General features: G+C 41.1%; 1 protein-coding gene across 4 annotated transcripts in view; it reads left to right on the top strand.

The window, feature by feature from the left end:
- SPIRE1 (spire type actin nucleation factor 1) overlaps positions 1–18,808 on the top strand; it is a 222,721-nt gene that overhangs the window by 185,284 nt on the left and 18,629 nt on the right. For all 4 annotated transcript variants that reach the window (XM_030810796.1, XM_030810795.1, XM_030810794.1 and 1 more), the window contains one exon: positions 3,869–4,041. In XM_030810796.1, coding sequence (XP_030666656.1) covers positions 3,869–4,041 — 173 coding nt within the window. The remainder of the gene's footprint in view (positions 1–3,868; positions 4,042–18,808) is intronic.

The raw sequence follows: 18,808 nt of genomic DNA, 5'->3' as shown, positions 1-18,808 counted from the left end.
TATAGTGTAGATGATAACTCTGAACTTAAGTACAAGATAATGAAGTATATTCTGCTGCTTAAGTATATCTTAGAAATATTAACTCTTAGTGAAAATCTTAATCTATTCAACATCACTTATGGTAAGTATAACTTATTTTTCCTATACAGATATTAAATATATAATTGATATGCCAGTCACATTTCCTCACACTAAATAAGGCAGCAGACACATGTATTTAATATCATGGGTATGCATTTTAGGTTCTAAACCTAAGGTATGTGATTTCTAAAGCCATATTTCACCTCTTAAATATTTTGCTTACATATAAATATCACCAGTTTTTTTTTAAGAAATGCCATGTTAGGTACAAGAAATACAAAGCCTATCCAAGGGTTTTGCTTTTCTCATTTGATACTTTAAAGGAAAAATGATAATTTATTCATTTAAACAGAAAACTATAAGTAATCAAACTTCTTAAAAATATGTTTTCTGGGCACAGTGGCTCACGCCTATAATCTCAGCACTTTGGGAGACTAAGGTGGGCAGTTTGCTTAAGCCCAGGAGTTTAAAATAAGACCAGCCTGGGCAACATGGCAAAACCCTGTCTCTACACACACAAAAAAAAAAATACAAAAAAATTAGCTAGGCGTGGTGGTGCACACCTGTAGTCCCACCTACTTGGGAGGCTGAGGTGGGAGGATTGCCTGAGCCAGAGAGGTCAAGGCTGCAGTGAGCCATAATTGTGCCACTGCACTCCAACCTGGGCAACAGAATGAGACCCTGTCACAAAAAAAAAAAAAAAAAAAAATCAATTAAGTCTTTTGCCAGTCTGTGGTGTGAGATAAAATCACTCAAGTATTTAGATCATCTTGAAACCTGGCTGTTATATAACCCGTTTTTTATTAATTCAGTTTTTCTCAAAGCTTTGAATTTAGTACAGATGTTTTCTTTCAGTAGTCTCAGTCAATTAGCTAAAATAAAAATTATCAATCTCATAGCACAGGGTTCAGGCAATTAGAGAGCTATTGGACAATTTCTCAAATCCCCTGCATTGAGAATGAACTGAACTCAAGGCAGCCACGGTCATTTGACAGTGTTCCCTAAAATTCAGTTCATATGCCGTCTTTATGATTTTCTGCCAGCCTTAAGTGCCCTGGTACTATTAAAAATTTTTAATCTGCCATAAACAACTTTAAACATTTCTTAAGCAATAAAATCATGGGTCTTAAAATACAGTATTTTTTTCTGCAGCAAAAAAATAGAGTATTTATTTATTTAATTTTGCAGCACATTAAAAAAATATGGGCCTGGTGCGGTGTCTCATGCCTGTAATCCCAGCGCTTTGGGAGGCTGAGGCAGGCGGATCACAAGGTCAGGAGATCAAGACCATCCTGGCCAACATGGTGAAACCCCGACTCTACCAAAAATACAAAAAAATTAGCTGGGCATGGTGGCACGTGCCTGTAGTCCCGGCTACTCAGGAGGCTAAGGCAGGAGAATCGCTTGAACCCAGGAGGCAGAGGTTACAGTGAGCTGAGATCGTGCCACTGCACCCCAGCCTAGTGACAAAGCGAGACTGTCTCAAATAATAAATAACCGCCAAAACTATTTGAGTGTTCCTCTGTACAGTGGTATGCATACAGTGCTATTCTTAGGGAAACTCTGGCTTTGTCGATTGGAAATGTGGGGCCAGCATGAGAAGCTGGTTGTGTTTCTCTTATTATGATAACTCCAATTATAGTAATTAGAAAGTGACCTGCTGCCAGGTCAATGGTGGGAGCCTCTGTGAGAACGTGGCTAGAAAAGGTGGAAGGTGTGTGCGTTTGAAATACTTGTGCTTTCTCCTAGAAAATTCCCACAAAATGTCAACAATTCTATTTCTCATTATATCTCCTTTTAGAAGATTCCTACAAAATATCAACAATTCTATTTCTCTTATCTCGTTATTGAAAGATTTATTTTAAGATTTTTACCTTTATAATTTGTATAAAAACTTGCTGCTTTTTTCCTTTTGTCCCTTTCAGCACTCCCCACCACCATCACCAATTATTTATTTGTTCTAGCTATTTAATGCCTGGGAAGGTAACAATAAAAGAAATGCATGTGTTGTCAAGTTCTCAATTAAAAATTTTATGTAAAAAGATAATTAATGGACAGCTGTTCTTCCTTCTTTCCTTTCCTCCTCCCTTCTCTTTCCCTTTTTTCTTTTTCTTTTCCTTCCGTTATTTCTAGCTTGTTCAGACCCTTCAAAAATGAGCAGAAATTATAAATATTAAATAGGATATATATCATTTGTAATAAGAAATAATTTACATGGTTTTTATAAATAATGTCAGGGAAAGCTGCACTAGAACACACTTATATACCAAATGTTTCCTGGAACTCTACCTCTCATACTTAAGGTGTGTAAATATTACTTGCTGGGGGGGAAACATCCTACTAAAAACAGCACATTCTTGGGTGGGGGGGGGAGGTTGTTCTTTTTTTTGAGACACAGTCTCGCTTTGATTCTCCTGCCTCAGCCTCTCAAGTAGCTGGGATTACAGGCGTCCACCACCACGCCTGGCTAATTTTTGTATTTTTAGTGGAGACGGGGTCTCACCATGTTGGTCAGGCTGGTCTCAAACTCCTGACCTCAATTGATCCTCCTGGCTCGGCCTCCCAAAGTGCTGGGATTACAGGCATGAGCCACCATGCCAGGCCACATTCTTGTGTTTTATAGTAACCTCAGTTACAGTGCTTTCCCCTCTAAAAGAGCATCAGTCAGTCTTTTTCACTTTAGTACTTAGCATGCCCTTTGCCCCATGTATGGCAGCCTCACAGACTGTCCACATGCAAAGAGCAGTCGAGTGTGCTGGTCTATAAATTACATCATGCGGTAACTGCTCTTTTTCACTTCTAAATACACCAATTTTATAGTTACTAAATTTAGCCCATTTTTAACTCTTCATTTGAAATACTGAAGAAAAGTAGTTCCATTTGCCCTGGAGGATTCCAGGCTATGGTACCAAAAAGCAGGCCATCAGAGTCAGTACTGACAAAGACTCATGGATCAGCTGTGGCATGACACCATGGTGCCACTGTGGCCGAATCCATCTGAGCCTTAGTTTATTTATTCACCAATAGAGATCAAAATCAGTATGAATAATTGCTAACATTTATTGTTCACTGCCTGTACTAGGCACAGAATTTTATATGCAATTATTAACCTGTTTAATGCTCACAACAAGCCCACGTCTGTTAGTATCCTCATTTTACAGACGAAAGGAGATGAGATAGCAGTAGAGACCCAAACCATCCCCATCACACCACACTATGGACTGCTTCGTTGTCTGTCATTTGTTGTATTGACATCTCATCCAAATTTGAGCTCTTAATAGTATAAATCAGACTTATCAGAGGAAATGTATCCCAGACTTTTTGTGTTCACATTAAATATGTTTATATGAATATAGATTATTAGCCATTTTTATTTTTAAACCAAAACTTTTTCAGATCTTACAGCCATGTGTCTGGTAAGGCTTTGTGTGTGTCCTCTCTTCATCCATACATCACTGGATCCTTAGAGGCTGTGAAGTAAACTAGCTTCTCTCAGCCCCAGTTTCTTCATCTGGAAAATAAACAAGTTGGAGTCAGTTATCTGTAGGATTCCTTTTAAGTCTAAATTCTAATCTACAAGTATGAATATGTAATTATTCATTTTAAAGTTTCCTTTAATTGAATTTGACAGTTAATATCCAACCAGAAAAAGTTTTCTATACATAGGCAAGGTGTTACTGAATCAAGCCTCTGTATTTTTGTATGAAATGCTCTGTTACCTGATATGCTTCCAACACAGATAACCTTTCTTGGCTCAAGAAAAGGTAAGCTTTTGCTTTTTTACCAGATGTGACTACCCCTGAATCTACAAAGAATCTTGTGGAGTCATCTATGGTGAACGGAGGTTTGACATCACAAACAAAAGAAAATGGGTTAAGTACTGCACAGCAGGTGCCTGCACAGCGGAAGAAGCTCCTCAAAGCCCCAACTCTGGCCGAACTGGACAGCTCTGAGTCTGAGGTGAGGCCCCAGTTCACCCAGCTTGACTCCAAGATAAGGGTGCTTAATGCTCTCTGACCCAGTTTACTGATTATCTTGCTTCAGTTGATGCTTAATCTCTTCCCATTTTTCAACCAATAAAGCTAGGATTAAAATTAATTTGGTTTGCAGGAAATTAAATAGTAGATTACTTTCTATTAGTAAAGACCAATATAGTGGCTGTAATTTATAGAACACTAAAATTTTTGTCGGGCATGTTAGCTCACGTCTATAATCCCAGCACTTTGGTAGGCCAAGGCAGGAGTATCTCTGAGTCCAGGAGTTTGAGACCAGCCTGGGCAACATAGCAAGACCCTGTCTCTACAAAAAAATTAAAAAATTAGCCACATGCAGTAGCGCATACCTCTGGTCCCAGCTAGTTGGAAGGCTAAGGCAGGAGGATTCCTTGAGCCCAGGAGTTTGAGTCTGCAGTGAGCTGTGATTGCACCACTGCATTCCAGCCTGGGCAACAGAGTGAGACTGTCTCAAAAAAAAAAAAGAAAAGAAAAAGAACAAAAATACACACACACACACACACACACACACACACACACGTAGTCTTAAATTATAAGTAGGGTTAAAACAAGTCAACAGTTTTCCAACTTATATTACCTTAATATCTTCCCGTTTGTTTGGGGAACAAAAAAATAAAGTTAAGGAAAACATTTTGCATAGATTCTTCTCCTTCTAAAATCCACACACACATATACACACACTCATACTTAGGATTGTTCTTTTTGTAATAGTAATACCAACAGACAAAACTCCAAAAAAGAAAATTCTAATAGTATTCTCCAGATTTCATCATCCACCTACTGCTCTTTGTGGAGGGGGAAAGATCTCGTATCCTTCCTGATGTCAACATCCACCTATATGCTAATGCTTCCCACATCCATCTCAAGCCCCCATCTGCGATGTCAGTATTGTATATGTCATTGCCTGCTGGGTCTCCACTGCCCTTCCTCAAAATCAACTTAGGTAAAATGAAATTCTCTTCTTCCCTCCCTTCTCCCTCACCCACTTGCCAAATCAAACACACATACCTACCCTAGCTACATACGCATGCACACACACACACACTCTAGCTACACACACACATACACACCCTAGCTTCACACACACACCCTAGCTACACGCACACATGCGCACACACACATTCTAGCTTCATACACACCTCCCCTAGCTACACATGCGTGTGTGCACACACCCTAGCTACACACACACATACACACCCCAGCTTCACACCCTAGCTACACACGTGCTCATACACACACCTGCGTGCATGCACACATACCCCCTAGCTTCTCATCTGCTGCTTGCTATCCTAGTTGCTGGCTCCATCCAAGGTAGAATCTGAGGAATTATTCTTTAATTCTCCTCTCATCGGTCTCCACCCCATTCCAAGCAATACCAATAATAATTTTGCTACTAAAGGTTTTTCAAACACTAATAACAATAAGAAATATTCATATTAACTAACGTCAGTTGGTCTCTCTTTCTCACTGTCTCTTCAGTCTATCTGACTTTTCTTCTTGGCTCCCCAAATTCCATCTTGCACTCACTGCTCTTTGTAACTCCTGCTTAAAACCTTCGGAAGGCTCCCTGGCACTTACAGAATAAAATTTGCATCCCCTGCTCACACACCTGCAGACACCTCTGGTCTAATGTCACACCTTCCCTGTCTCTGGTTTATGCCTCAGCCACACACACAGCTGTTCACTCTTCCTGCACAGCCCATCAGTGCTCAGCTTGGTGCTTAGCTGTGTCTGCGGTCTGCCCCTCACGTCCTTGTCAGAGTCAGCATGGCCTCGCTTTGTCTTAAGAAGTCTCCCGGATACCATTAGCCTGCCAGGACCCCTTCTCTGTGATTCTATCATAACCCACTCATCCCTCTGTTTCACTGGAACACTTTAACACCCTGTCACGTAATTATTCACTTATTTCTCTGTCCCACCAGAGTACATGTTCCCTGAGAGGAGGAACCATGCTGAATTTACTTTATATCACCAGTTTCTAACACTCAGTAGACACTCAAATATTTAGATAAATTCATACTAACCTATAAGAACAGTGATTTACATTTTAAAAGCATCTAGCTCAGATATCTAGATAGAGCTCCAATTCGGTAGCCACTCCCACATGTGGCTATTTAAATTTAAGTTATATTAAAATCAAATAAATGAAGAACTCAGTTTCTCAGTCATGACACTCAAGGGCCCAGGAACCTCGTGACCATGGCTACACAGATCATAGTCCCTTCACAGAGAGTTTGGTTGGGTGGCACCAATCTGCAGCTGCCAGGAACTACCTTCCTGCACCCCCACAGGCCTACTTTTAACTCCTTTTCTAGTCCTCTTTCATTACCTTATGAGGTAAGACTACACCGCAAGGCATGATCAGATAAATTTGCAGCCTCTATAACCTTCTTTGTGGTCCTCTTTTTGAAGATAAAGTGGTAATGCCCCAAATCCACATCTTGAGATGATTTGCTAGGCACGCTCTTCTTAATCAAAGACAGGCCATTTTCATCAGTTAGAACAGGAAGCAAGCAATAAATTGCCGGAAAGAGAAATGTGAGATCTGGATTCCAGCTACCTTTGACTTTTGTCACTAGCTACTGGTTTAAATCTGGATGAGTCATAGTTCTTAAGTCAGTGGTGGTAGAAATCTCAAAGATTTATGGAACAGAGTGAATGATCTTAGACAAGGGTATGGAAATAAGCATATTCCTCTCTTCCTCTTCAATCTAAAATTTATGTTTTTAAGTATAAGGGAAGAGCAAAGGTATTAAATGTGGGAATGCCTTGTGTTCCTTTTTAAATATATAATTCCTTTTATATATATATATATATATTTAGAAGTTTTGAAATTCTTTTATATATATATATATATATATTTTTTTTTTTTGGGACAGAGTCTCGCTCTGCCACCCAGGCTGTAGTACAATGGCCCAATCTCTGCTCACTGCAAACTCGACCTCCCAGGTTCAAGCGGTTCTCCTGTCTCAGCCTCCCGAGTAACTGGGATTACAGGTGCCTGCCACCATGCCCAGCTAATTTTTTTATATTTTTATTAGAGATGGGGTTTCACCACATTGGCTAGGCTGGTCTCAAACTCCTGACCTCAAGTGATCCACCTGCCTCAGCCTCCCAAAGAGCTGAGATTACAGGCATGACCACCACGCCCAGCCGAAAACTTCTAAATGTATTCATATGTTAACATTTAGAAAACACAGATAAACCAAAGTCTTTATTGTTAATCAACTGTTTCAAGTTTTAGGTTTATATTAATCAAAGTTTTAATAAACTTTCTATTGATGAGACAGTAGTTCTCTTTAACCGTGGTAGACGAATTGTGTTTATTCTAAAACACTCTATTAACATTAGCTAATTTCAGATCATCAACTGGTTAAAGCCAGCTCAGAAGAAGCTCTGTGCTAAAGCCATTTAATGAACGGACATTTATATAGGCGTGAATGAACACCTGGAAACTCAAACTGTGTTTCCTTACAGTGTGAATTAGTAAAGACAGTTCTCCATGTGGCACCTGCCCTAGGCCCGCTCAGGGTATATGGACTGGGTGCTGGAATGGACACTTGATCTTGCCAGCCATCAGCATATTCTCCCTTTGATGAGAGGAGCTGATTCTGTGATCTCTAGGTCTCTTCCAGTTCCAAAACATGGTAGTTTTGCTCCAGAAGCATGAAACTGGAAAAGATGTTGAGGAATTCTATCTATTCCTAAACCAAGATTGACTTACCTCTGGTCATATTTGCTGTCTTACAGATGGCCACAAATACGGAGACTGTTAAATACACCCCATATCACATTACAGGGTTTTTTTTTCATTCACATTTTATAGTAATTTTTTGTTCCTTACTTTTTAGTGCATTTTTAAACTCTTCTATTCTTTTCACCAACTTCTTTTTTTTTTTTTCCAGTACCACTGCATTTTTTCCAGTCAAATATTTATTGAATACCTTCAGTAAGTAGTAAAGGTGGAGAGAGAAATACGATGGTCTCTGCCCTCCTCTTGTTTATAATTTAAATAGAATATAAAAAACATACCTAAGAATCATTCCAAGTGCTTAGTGAGCACAGTGTCTTCCAGACACTGTCTTAGGGTATGTAGAATGTGACTGGACACTACAGAAGTCCAGAGACGGCAGAGGTCAGTTCAGCGAGTGAGTAAAGACCACAGGGACTGAAAAGGCTGGAGAAGCCACATGGAAGAGTAGTAGGACTTAGGTTTTAGAATGAGTATAAAAGATGGCAGAGGGCTTTCCATTTTGTTGTGGGATTTGAGCCAGGCTGTGCCACAGCATGTTGATGTATTTCTCCCGTGCCTTCCCAAGAGCAGAAATGCAGTCTTACTCAAACCTCTGCTCCTTACTGCATGTCGGGCATCTAGTGACTCTGCTGACTTGTCTAGTGAATTCCTGGCTGACGTTGCACCATGAGCAAAGACCAAGTGAAGACTCAGGGCTGTAGACAGTAGAGAACAAATAAAGGGCAGTCTCAAAAAGGTTGACTTTATTCTTTTTCTTCCTGCCTCTCAGTTGTATAACCTACTTCCCCATTTTCCCTCTCTTCCTCAAATTTAATGGCTGGCTTCCAAACATGTTTTTTGGGGGGTCTTTTTGAGATGGAGCCTCACTCCATCGCCAAGGCTGGAACACAGCGGAGCGACCTCGGCTCAGTGCATCCTCCGCCTCCCGGGTTCAAGCAATTCTGCTTCAGCCTCCCGAGTAGCTGGGATTACAGGTGCCCACCACCACACTCGGCTAATTTTTGTATTATTAGTAGAGACAGGTTTTCACCATGTTGGCCGGACTGGTCTCGAACTTCTGACCTCAGGTGAACTGCCCACCTCGGCCTCCCAAAGTGAGGCCGCTGCACCTGGGCCCAAACATGTTTTTAAGTGCCAAAACTTTTTCTTCATACCAGACTTACACAGAAGTACAGTGTCAATTAGCTAGAAATGGAGATGGGGACTAGACCTTCCCCACCCACCACCCCCCACCCTTCCCATCCTTCAGGGCCTCCTGAAGGCTTCATAGAGCAATGTGAAATTTCTTTTCCATTCCAAGAGGGAGTGGCCCACTGCTGAGTCAGTACCCAGCTGGCACTGAACTCAGTAGTGGAGTCCACTTGCCTCTGCTGCCCCTTGCATGAGCCTCTTTGCCCACCCTCTGTAATGAAGCCCACAAAACAATTGAAGGAGACACCAGAATTTCCCCTTGAAGAGAAGCAGTGACACTTCCAACTGTAAACTGAACACTTTATTCACTCTTGATATAGGAAAGGCTGTCACGTGTATGTAAATTTCACCTGTTAACTTATCAGGACTCATTCTAGCAATGTTTTTGGTTTTTGTGGGGTTTTTTTGGTTTGTTTGTTTTACATTTTAATAAATGCTTTCTAGCCACCATAATACCTACTATATGGTAAACTGTATATATACGTGATCTTATTTAATCTCCTTTTCCATAGAAGCTCCATATTCTTTTAAGAGATACCTTCTACCATTCCACGATATCACCTGTGCTCCCCTGCAGAGTTTTCATTTGATGACATTATCCACCAGAAATTTCTTACCACCCATTGCTGTCTTTGGGGGTTAACTTAAATGTGGGTCCAAATTATCACACAGAACAGTTTACTGCTTAAATAACCCTTATTTAGTTCTGAATTTCTTTGTAATCAGTTAATATATAATTGTAGATCAAATACTCATGAAATTAGAATGATGTTAATTATTTACATTATCTATTACAAACTCAACTGTTCTATATAAAAAGAAAAAACTCCTTAATTCTTTTAAGAACAAAGACACTGACTTGCTTTTTAATTAACAAAATATGAGCAATTTCTATTTGATTAAATGTCCTTTTCCAACATGATGCCTGATAGCTGTGTGGTGTTCCACAGTAATAACCTACTGTATTTTATTTACTCAGTCCTCTATTTTTTAACATTTAGGGTGTTTCCAGTTTTCTACCATTATAAAGAGCAACACTATTGTGAACATTATGTTTTTGCTTTCATTTTCCAGTTTTCTACCATTATTAAGAGCAACACTATGTGAACATTGTTATATTTTTGCTTTTGTTTCTTTCTCAATTTTTTTTTTTTGCCAGAACTGAATTTTCTGGGTGAAAGAATGCACATTTGTGTAGCTTTTGATACATATTGCTAAGTGCCTTAAAGAAAGCTATAATGAGCCAGGTGGTTGGCTCACAGCTATAATCCCAGCACTCTGGGAGGCCAAGCCAGTCAGATAGCTCGAGATCAGGAGTTTGAGGCCAGCCTGAGCAACATAGCAAGACCCCCATCTCTACAAAAAAATTTGGCTGGGCATGGTGGCTCACGCCTGTAATCCCAGTACTTTGGGAGGCCAAGGTGAGTGGATCACTTGAGTTCAGGGGTTCAAGACCAGCCTGGCCAACATGGCAAAACCCCATCTCTACTAAAAATACAAAAAATAGCCAGGCTTTGTGGTGCATGCCTGTAATCCCAGCTACTTGGGAGACTGAGGCAGGAGAATTGCTTGAACCTGGGAGGTAGAGGTTGCAGTGAGCCAAGGTCACGCCACTGCACTGCAGCCTGGGCGACAGAGTGAGACTTCATTTGGTGCCCATCTGTAGTCCTAGCTATTGGAAGGCTGAGACAGGAGGATCACTTGAGCCCAGGAGTTCAAGGCTGGTGAGCTATAATCATTGCCACTGCACTCCAGCCTGGGTGACAGAGCAAGTCCCCCCCAAAAAAAAGACCAACCACAGTGACTCACACCTGTAATTCCAGCACTTTGAGAGGCTGAGGCAGGCGGATCACTTGAGCCCAGGAGTTCAAGACCAGCCTGGGCAACATGGCAAAACCCCACTTTTACTAAAAATACAAGAACTTAGTCTGGCATGGTGGCACATCCCTGTAATCGCAGCTACTTGGGAGGCTGAGGTGGGAGGATCACCTAAGCCCAGGAGGTCAAGGCTGCAGTGAGCTGTGATTGTACCACTACACTCCAGCCTGGGTGGTGGAGTAAGACCCTGTCTCAAAAACAAAACAAAACAAAAAAAAAACACTGGGCATGGTGTCACTCTAATGGTTATTTTGTATTGAGCTAACTCTGTGTTAGACTTTCATTGTTGCTGGGGTTTTTAGTTGTTTGTTTTTATTTTTTTATAGAGACAGGGGTCTTGAACTCCCAGTCTCAAGCATTCCTCTCGCCTCAGCCTCCTAAAGTGCTAGGATTACAGGCATGAGCCACCATGCCCAGCCTCTGTTAGACTTTAGATATAAATCAGTTTGTCTTCACAAAGACCATAGATAGCAGCTATGATCCTTGTATAAAATACAAGAAAACTGGCCATGCATGATGGCTCCCACCTATAATCCCAGCACTTTGGGAGGCCAAGGCGGGCAGATCACTTGAGGTCAGGCGTTCAAGACCAGCCTGGCCAACATGGCAAAACCCCATCTCTACTAAAAAGAAAAAAATTAGCCCGGTGTGGTGGTGCACACCTGTAATCCCAGCTACTCGGGAGGCTGAGGCATGGGAATCACTTGAACTCCAGAGGTGGAGGTTGCAGTGAGCCAAGATTGTGTCACTGCACTCCAACAGGGGTGACAGAGCAAGACTCTCTCCAAAAAAAGAAGAAGATAAGAGAACAGGCACATGAAATTGTTGCCTAAGTTCAAAGAGTTAGTAAATGCTAAAGTTAGATTTGAAACCCAAGTCTGTCTAACTCTGAAGTCCATGTATCTCATGAACTTGCTAGTATTCTCACGGTACATGAGAATGCCTGAATTAAAGAAAAGAACAAAGGCTGGGCTTGGTGGCTCACACCTGTAATCCCAGCACTGGGAGGCCGAGCGGACAGATCACTTAAGGCCAGAAGTTCAAGACCAGCCTGGCCAACATAGTGAAACCCCGTCTCTACTAAAAATACAAAAATTAGCTAGGCGTGGTGGTGCATGGTTGTAATCCCAGCTCTTTGGGAGGCTGAGACATGAGAATCTCTTGAAGAGCAAGACTCTAGTGTCCAAAAAAAAAAAAAAATAAAAGAAACCAGTATTTTTTTAACTGGAAGGGGCCTTAGAAATTTTGTCCAGCATCATTACTTTTCATTGAGAAAACTGAGCCCCTAGCCAGGTAGAAACTGAGTTAGAAAAGCCATACAGTGTTTTAGTCACAGATCCCCTATAAAATTAGACCCCCCACACCCAGACCTTCTTTCCATCACTCTTTTTTTCAGTTCCTGGAAACCTAACTTCAGTGTCTCTTGTTATCTTTAATAACCTTTGCAAGCCTATCTTGGTAACTTTTTTTTTTTTTACTGAAAGATGAGTTTTGATTGTAGCCATATCAAAGCTTCCAGTAGGAAAGCTAAGCAAAGGAGCTGTGTCTGAGCCCTCCTTGAACCTCTTTTCAGGAGGAGGAAGATTTCCATTCCTGTTAAGTGAGTTACGTGCCCAGACTGGCCCCTGAAACTATACTCTGGCAGTATTCGGCACCAGTGGGCCCTGGAGCAAAGCAGCAGTGCGGGAGGCTTTCCTGCAGCCATGGTTCTGAGCTAGAGAAGCCCTAACTCAGTGAGGATCAGCCAGCCTCTGAGATCAGACGAAAAACACAAGCAGATTTTGGGAAGCAGGCCAGGCAGTAGAAGAGACTGATGTTCTAGAAATGTCAGAGACCCATCAGAATTCCCCAGATAAGCAAAAAGTGATTAGGCAGTTGGAATAGACACGAGAGGATACGCAGCAAACAGGAGTCTGTACACACACATGCGTGTACCCACACATATGCGCACACGTGTGTACTCACACACCCTTCTCTCAGGAGATCTGACTGTTAAAAGTTCCCTGGCTCTCCTTCTGAGTGTCTAAGTTACCCAAGATAGGCTAGCAGAGGTTAGTGTGATTCCTCTGGGGCAAGAACTAATCCTGGAGAAGATTCGTTTTAAGCAATCAGAAAATTGTGTGCAGCTGCCTGTTGTGGGTATTCAGGGACAGTGGGCCATTAACACTTCTGGGGCAGCAAAGTAAAATTTAAAACAATTCTTTATATCTGTAACATTTCAGTATATTGTATGTGCATTGGTACATGTAATCAACGTACATCAGATTCTAATGTCAAACCTTAGTTATTTCATTTTTGCAAAAGCATTTTTAAAAAATTAATATACTGGCCACACATGGTGGCCAGTATAGGATTATGTCTGTAATCCTAGTACTTTTGGAGGCCAAGGCAGGAGGATCACTTGAGGCTAAGGAGTTTGAAACCAGCCTGGGCAACATAGCAAGACCCTGTCTCTACAACAAATGTTTTTTAAAAGTTAGCTGGGCATGGTGGTACATGTCTGTAGTCCCAGCTACTTGGAAGGTGAAGATGGGAAGATCACTTGAGCCCTGGAGGTCAAGGCTGCAGTGAGCCATGATTGCACAACTGCACTCCAGCCTGGGCAACAGAGTGAGAACCTGTCTCTAATTAACTAGTTAATTAATGAACATAAAAACTGAATATATTATGTGGTTTTCTTGTGTTATTTTTAAATCTTGAGTATATGCTTTTTAAATAGAGAATGCACCCTGTGAGTGCCAAAATCTAGTACTCCAAATGTGCTTACTTTTGCCTCAGTTGCATCTATAAGAGTCTCATGAGATCTCGTAAAGTGTGTATGTGTGTATATATAATTATATTATATTATATATAAATAACATATACTATATAATGTATATTATATATACTATATATAAATATATACAATATACAAATATATACTATATAATATATATCATATACTATATATACTATATAATATATATTCTATATACTATATATACAATATATTATATATACTATATATAATATATAATATATACTATAGAATATATATTATATATACTATAGTATATATACTATAGAATATATATTATATATACTGTAGTATATATACTATAGAATATATACTATAGAATATATATTATATATACCATAGAATATATACTATAGTATATATATTATATATGTAGTATATAATATATATACTATAGTATATATAATTTATATATATAAAGAGTAAGCATGAAATAAAAGTATTCAGCATTATTAGGATTTTAAAAAATCAGAATGTGGCTGGGCATAGTGACTCACATCTGTAATCCCAGCACTTTGGGAGTCCAAGGCAGGAGGATCACTTGAGGTCAGGAGTTTGAGAACAGGCTGGCCAACATGGCAAAACCCCATCTTTACTAAAAATATATATATAAATTAGCCAGGCATGGTGACGCTTGCCAATAATCCCAGCTACTTGGGAGGCTGAGGCAGGAGAATCGCTTGAACCCAAGAGGCGGAAATTGCAGTGATCTGACATCACACCACTGCACTCCAGCCTGGGTGAATGAGCAAGACTTGGTCTCAAAATAATAATAATAGATAAAAAGATTTTAAAAATCAAAATGTTACCTTTAAATTCACCTAAACTGAAATGTTAATTTCCCTAGAACTATATCTGCAAATTTTTAGTGTTACTTTAAAAGGGAGATTCAGGAAAGACTTTCTTAGACTTTTATTTTCGAGACAGGGTCTCGCTCTGTCACTCAGGCCACAGCGCAGTGGTGCGAACACAGCTCATTGCAGCCTCGACCTCTTGGTCTCAGGGGATCTCCTGTCTCAGCCTCCCAAGTAGCTAGGACCATAGGTGTGCACCACCACACCTGGCTATTGTTTTATTATTATTTTTTGTAGAGACGAACTCTCACCTTGTTGCTTAGGCTAGTGTCAAACTCCTGGGCTTAAGCGATCCTCTGGCCTCAGCCTCCCAAAGTGCTGGGAATGCAGGGGCGAACTACTGTGCCTGGCAGGAAAGACACTTAGTTTTGATTTACATTTTTGACCTGGAGAGGACTATAAAGAATATTTCACCCAACCACATTTTCTAGATAAAAAAGATTCTGAGAAATGCTGAGTTATGCACCCAGGTTCTTCTGACTGATTAGAGTGGAACTGGCTCATTTGGGCATAGTGAAGCCTCTTGATTAAGTTGCTTTGTTTCTTCAAAGGATTTTCAGGACCATCAAACATTGAGTAGTCATTTTAAAGATCAGATGCAGTGGTGGAAAAATCCAACTTTGAGATTTCGTAGGACTTCACTGAGAATAAAGTCTGAATGAGAGAAAAGAGCCCCTTCCAGCCAAGCTTCCCTCCACTGCTCTCCATGTTTTGGAGCTCAATATGTACGTAAAAAGGACATGAAATATAAAGGAAACATGAGAGGACCACATCGCATGTATGGCTAGATGTTGCCATTCTTTGAGCTGAGTGGAAGTGTGGCCAGTGCTGGACTGCAGTAGTGTGCTCCGGCTCCACCTCTTCAGATACAGATTATTATGCTTTCTCATGTTTTCAGTTTTCTTTAGAATTTTAACATTTGTGGTCATAAAATTATTGATCTTTTTAATTTGCTTATAAAAGACTTCATTCTGACCGATTTACTTATTTATAGGCCACTTTTTCTCAGAGATAGTTTTCTTACAGAATTAAGTATGACATTTTCATTATACAGAATTTAACTCTAACTGGTTTCCACCCTGGAGTAAATAAACATGATCTAATTCTCCCTTAACACTAACAAAGGTAACAACGTATAAAATTAGACTTTAAAAATATTTCTTTTTTTTTTTTCCTTTTGAGATGGAGTTTCACTCTTCCTGACCAGGCTGGAGTGCAGTGGCAGTTTCATGATCTCAGCTCACCACAACCTCCACCTCCCGGGTTCAAGTGATTCTCCTGCCTCAGCCTCCCGAGTAGCTGGGATTACTGGCGTGTGCCACCACACCCAGCTTATTTTGTATTTTTAGTAGAGACACAGTTTCTCCATGTTGGTCAGGCTGGTCTCCAACTCCTGACCTCGTGATCCGCCCACCTCAGCCTCCCAAAGTGCTGGGATTACAGGCGTGAGCCACTGCGCCCAGCCGACTTTAAAAATATTTCTAGCGAAGGTGAGCTGAAGTGTGTGAGGCACAGAGATGGTTTCTGCTGTTTTAATCAGGGTAGCAGATAATTATTTGGGAAGTATTGTGTATGACTCCTCAGCAGATAATTACCTGGGAAGTACTGTATATGACTCCTTTGTTCCTTTTCCTAAGAGATACTCTCTGCTTTTATCTCTTTCTGACCTTCTGTAAACAGAAAAAGATTGTTCTAATTGCATGCTAGGTTTTTTGGAGATTAGTATGACTGACCTACATCGTATCTGGGATAGAGGCTTTGCTTACAGTGCTTGATTTGGTCTTCATGATAAGTCCCAAAAGTGTGGAGGTCACTGTTTAAACCTTTTTTGGTTTTTTTGGTTTTTGTTTTTTGAGACAGAGTCTCGCTCTGTCGTCCAGGCTGGAGTGCAGTGGCGCGATCCTGGCTCACTGCAACCTCCGCCTCCCGGGTTCAAGTGATTCTCATGCCTCAGCCTCCCAAGTAGCTGGGATTACGGGCGCCTGCCATCATCCAGCTAATTTTGGTATTTTTAGTAGAGAGAGGATTTCACCATGTTGGCCAGGCTGGTCTCAAGCCCCTGACCTCAAGTCATCTGCCTGCCTTGGCCTCCCAAAGTGCTGGGATTACAGGCGTGAGCCACCTCGCCCAGCCTGGGTGCCCAGCCTCGCCCAGCCCACCCTTTTTTGTTTGAACTATGTGGTTTACATGGCCTTTTTTTTCCCCTTTTCTTTGACCAGACACTTTGTATTGTAGCTTACTTGAAACTAATGATTTCAGCAGTAGGTTTTAGGTGAGGCCAGTTTTTGGTGAACAGTGAATTCTTAAAAGTTACTTTATGCTGGGCTTAATACCTATGTGATGGGTTGATGGGTGCAGCAAACCACCATGGCACACGTTTACCTATGTAACAAACCCGCACATCCTGCACATGTATCCCAGAACTTAAAAATAAAACAAAAATTTTTTTTTTTTTTTTTTTTTGAGACGGAGTATCGCTCTGTCGCCCAGGCTGGAGTGCAGTGGCTCAATCTCGGCTCACTGCAAGCTCCGCCTCCCGGGTTCACGCCATTCTCCTGCCTCAGCCTCTCCGAGTAGCTGGGACTACAGGCGCCCGCCACCACGCCCGGCTAATTTTTTGTATTTTTTAGTAGAGACGGGGTTTCACCGTGGTCTCGATCTCCTGACCTCGTGATCCACCCGCCTCGGCCTCCCAAAGTGCTGGGATTACAAGCGTGAGCCACCGCGCCCGGCCAAAACAAAAATTTTTTAAATTAAAAAATTTTAAGTCATTTTAGCTAAGAACATCAAAAAAATTTTCACTATCTCACGTAGTCTTGAGTGAATATATTTGCCTAATTTTCTTCCTTTTGTATTTAAAAATGTCTGTAGGCTGGGTGTGGTGGCTCATGCCTGTAATCCCAGCACTTTGAGAGGCCGAGGTGGGCGGATCATGAGGTCAGGAGTTCAAGACCAGCCTGACCAACATGGTGAAACGCCATCTCTACACACACAAAAAAATACAAAAATTAGCCAGGCGTGGTGGCACTCACCTATAATTCCAGTTACTCAGGAGGCTGAGGCAGGAGAATCGCTTGAACCCGGGAGGTGGAGGTTGCAGTGAGCTGAGATTGTGCCACTGAACTCCAGCCTGGGCAACAGAGTGAGACTCCGTCTCAAAAATATATATATATCTGTAGATACTAACTAGAAATTACAAGTAAATGTTTATCTCACATAGTATTTAGTAAATATTTCAGGAATAAATATTATACTTTATTTTTGTTTAGTCTAAAACAAGTTAGGACCTCTTCTCACTGGTAATAAGAATTTTAATTTTATTTGGCACGATGTAGACATTTTTCTTTTTCTTTTTCTTTTTTTTTTTTTCTGAGACGGAGTATCACTCTGTTACCCAGGCTGGAGTGCAGTGGCACGATCTCAGCTCACTACAACCGCTGCCTCCCCGGGTCAAGCGATTCTCCTGCCTCAGCCTCCCAAGTAGCTGGGACCTCAGGTGCGTGCCACCACGCCTGGCTCATTTTTATATTTTTAGTAGAGATGAGGTTTCACCATGCTGGCCAGGCTGATCTCAAACTCCTGACCTCGTGATCTGCCCGTCTTGGCCTCCCAAAGTGCTGGGATTATAGGTGCGAGCCACTGTACCTGGCCCACAATGTAGACATTTTTCTAGACTCATATGACATTTCATGAAATGTTTATTTTTTCATCCATTCACTCAACAAACACTCATTACTTACTAAGTGATGGGTTTGGTACTGGACATACATCAGTGAACAAGACAGACCCAGCATCTGCTCCCATGGGGCTCACAATGTATTACTTTTATAAATGTATTAAATGTTTCCCTAATAATATTAACCACTGTTTTTATTGTGTGCCAGGTAATGTGTTAAGCATTTTGAATGCATTACCTCATTTAATCTTTCCAATAACCCTATGGAAAAAGTGATATTAAATACCCTCTTTCACAATGAGGAAACTAAGATAAGAAACATGCTCAGGCCAGGTGCAGCAGCTCACACTTGTTACCCCAGCACTTTGAGAGGCTCAGGTGGGAGGATCGCTTGAGCTCAAGGGCAGCTGGGCAACATAGGAAGACCCTGTCTCTACAAAAAATTTAAAAATTAGCTGGGTGTGGAAGTGCACACCTGTGATCCTGGCTACTGGAGTCTGAGGTGGGAGGATCACTTGGGCCCAGAAGGTAGAAGCTTCAGTGAGCCAAGATCACACCACTGCA

Source organism: Nomascus leucogenys, chromosome 4, assembly GCF_006542625.1.
Source record: "Nomascus leucogenys isolate Asia chromosome 4, Asia_NLE_v1, whole genome shotgun sequence".
Taxonomy (NCBI): Eukaryota; Metazoa; Chordata; class Mammalia; order Primates; family Hylobatidae; genus Nomascus; species Nomascus leucogenys.
The sequence above is the reverse complement of the archived record's forward strand: the minus strand, read 5'-3'. Positions and strand labels throughout refer to the sequence as shown.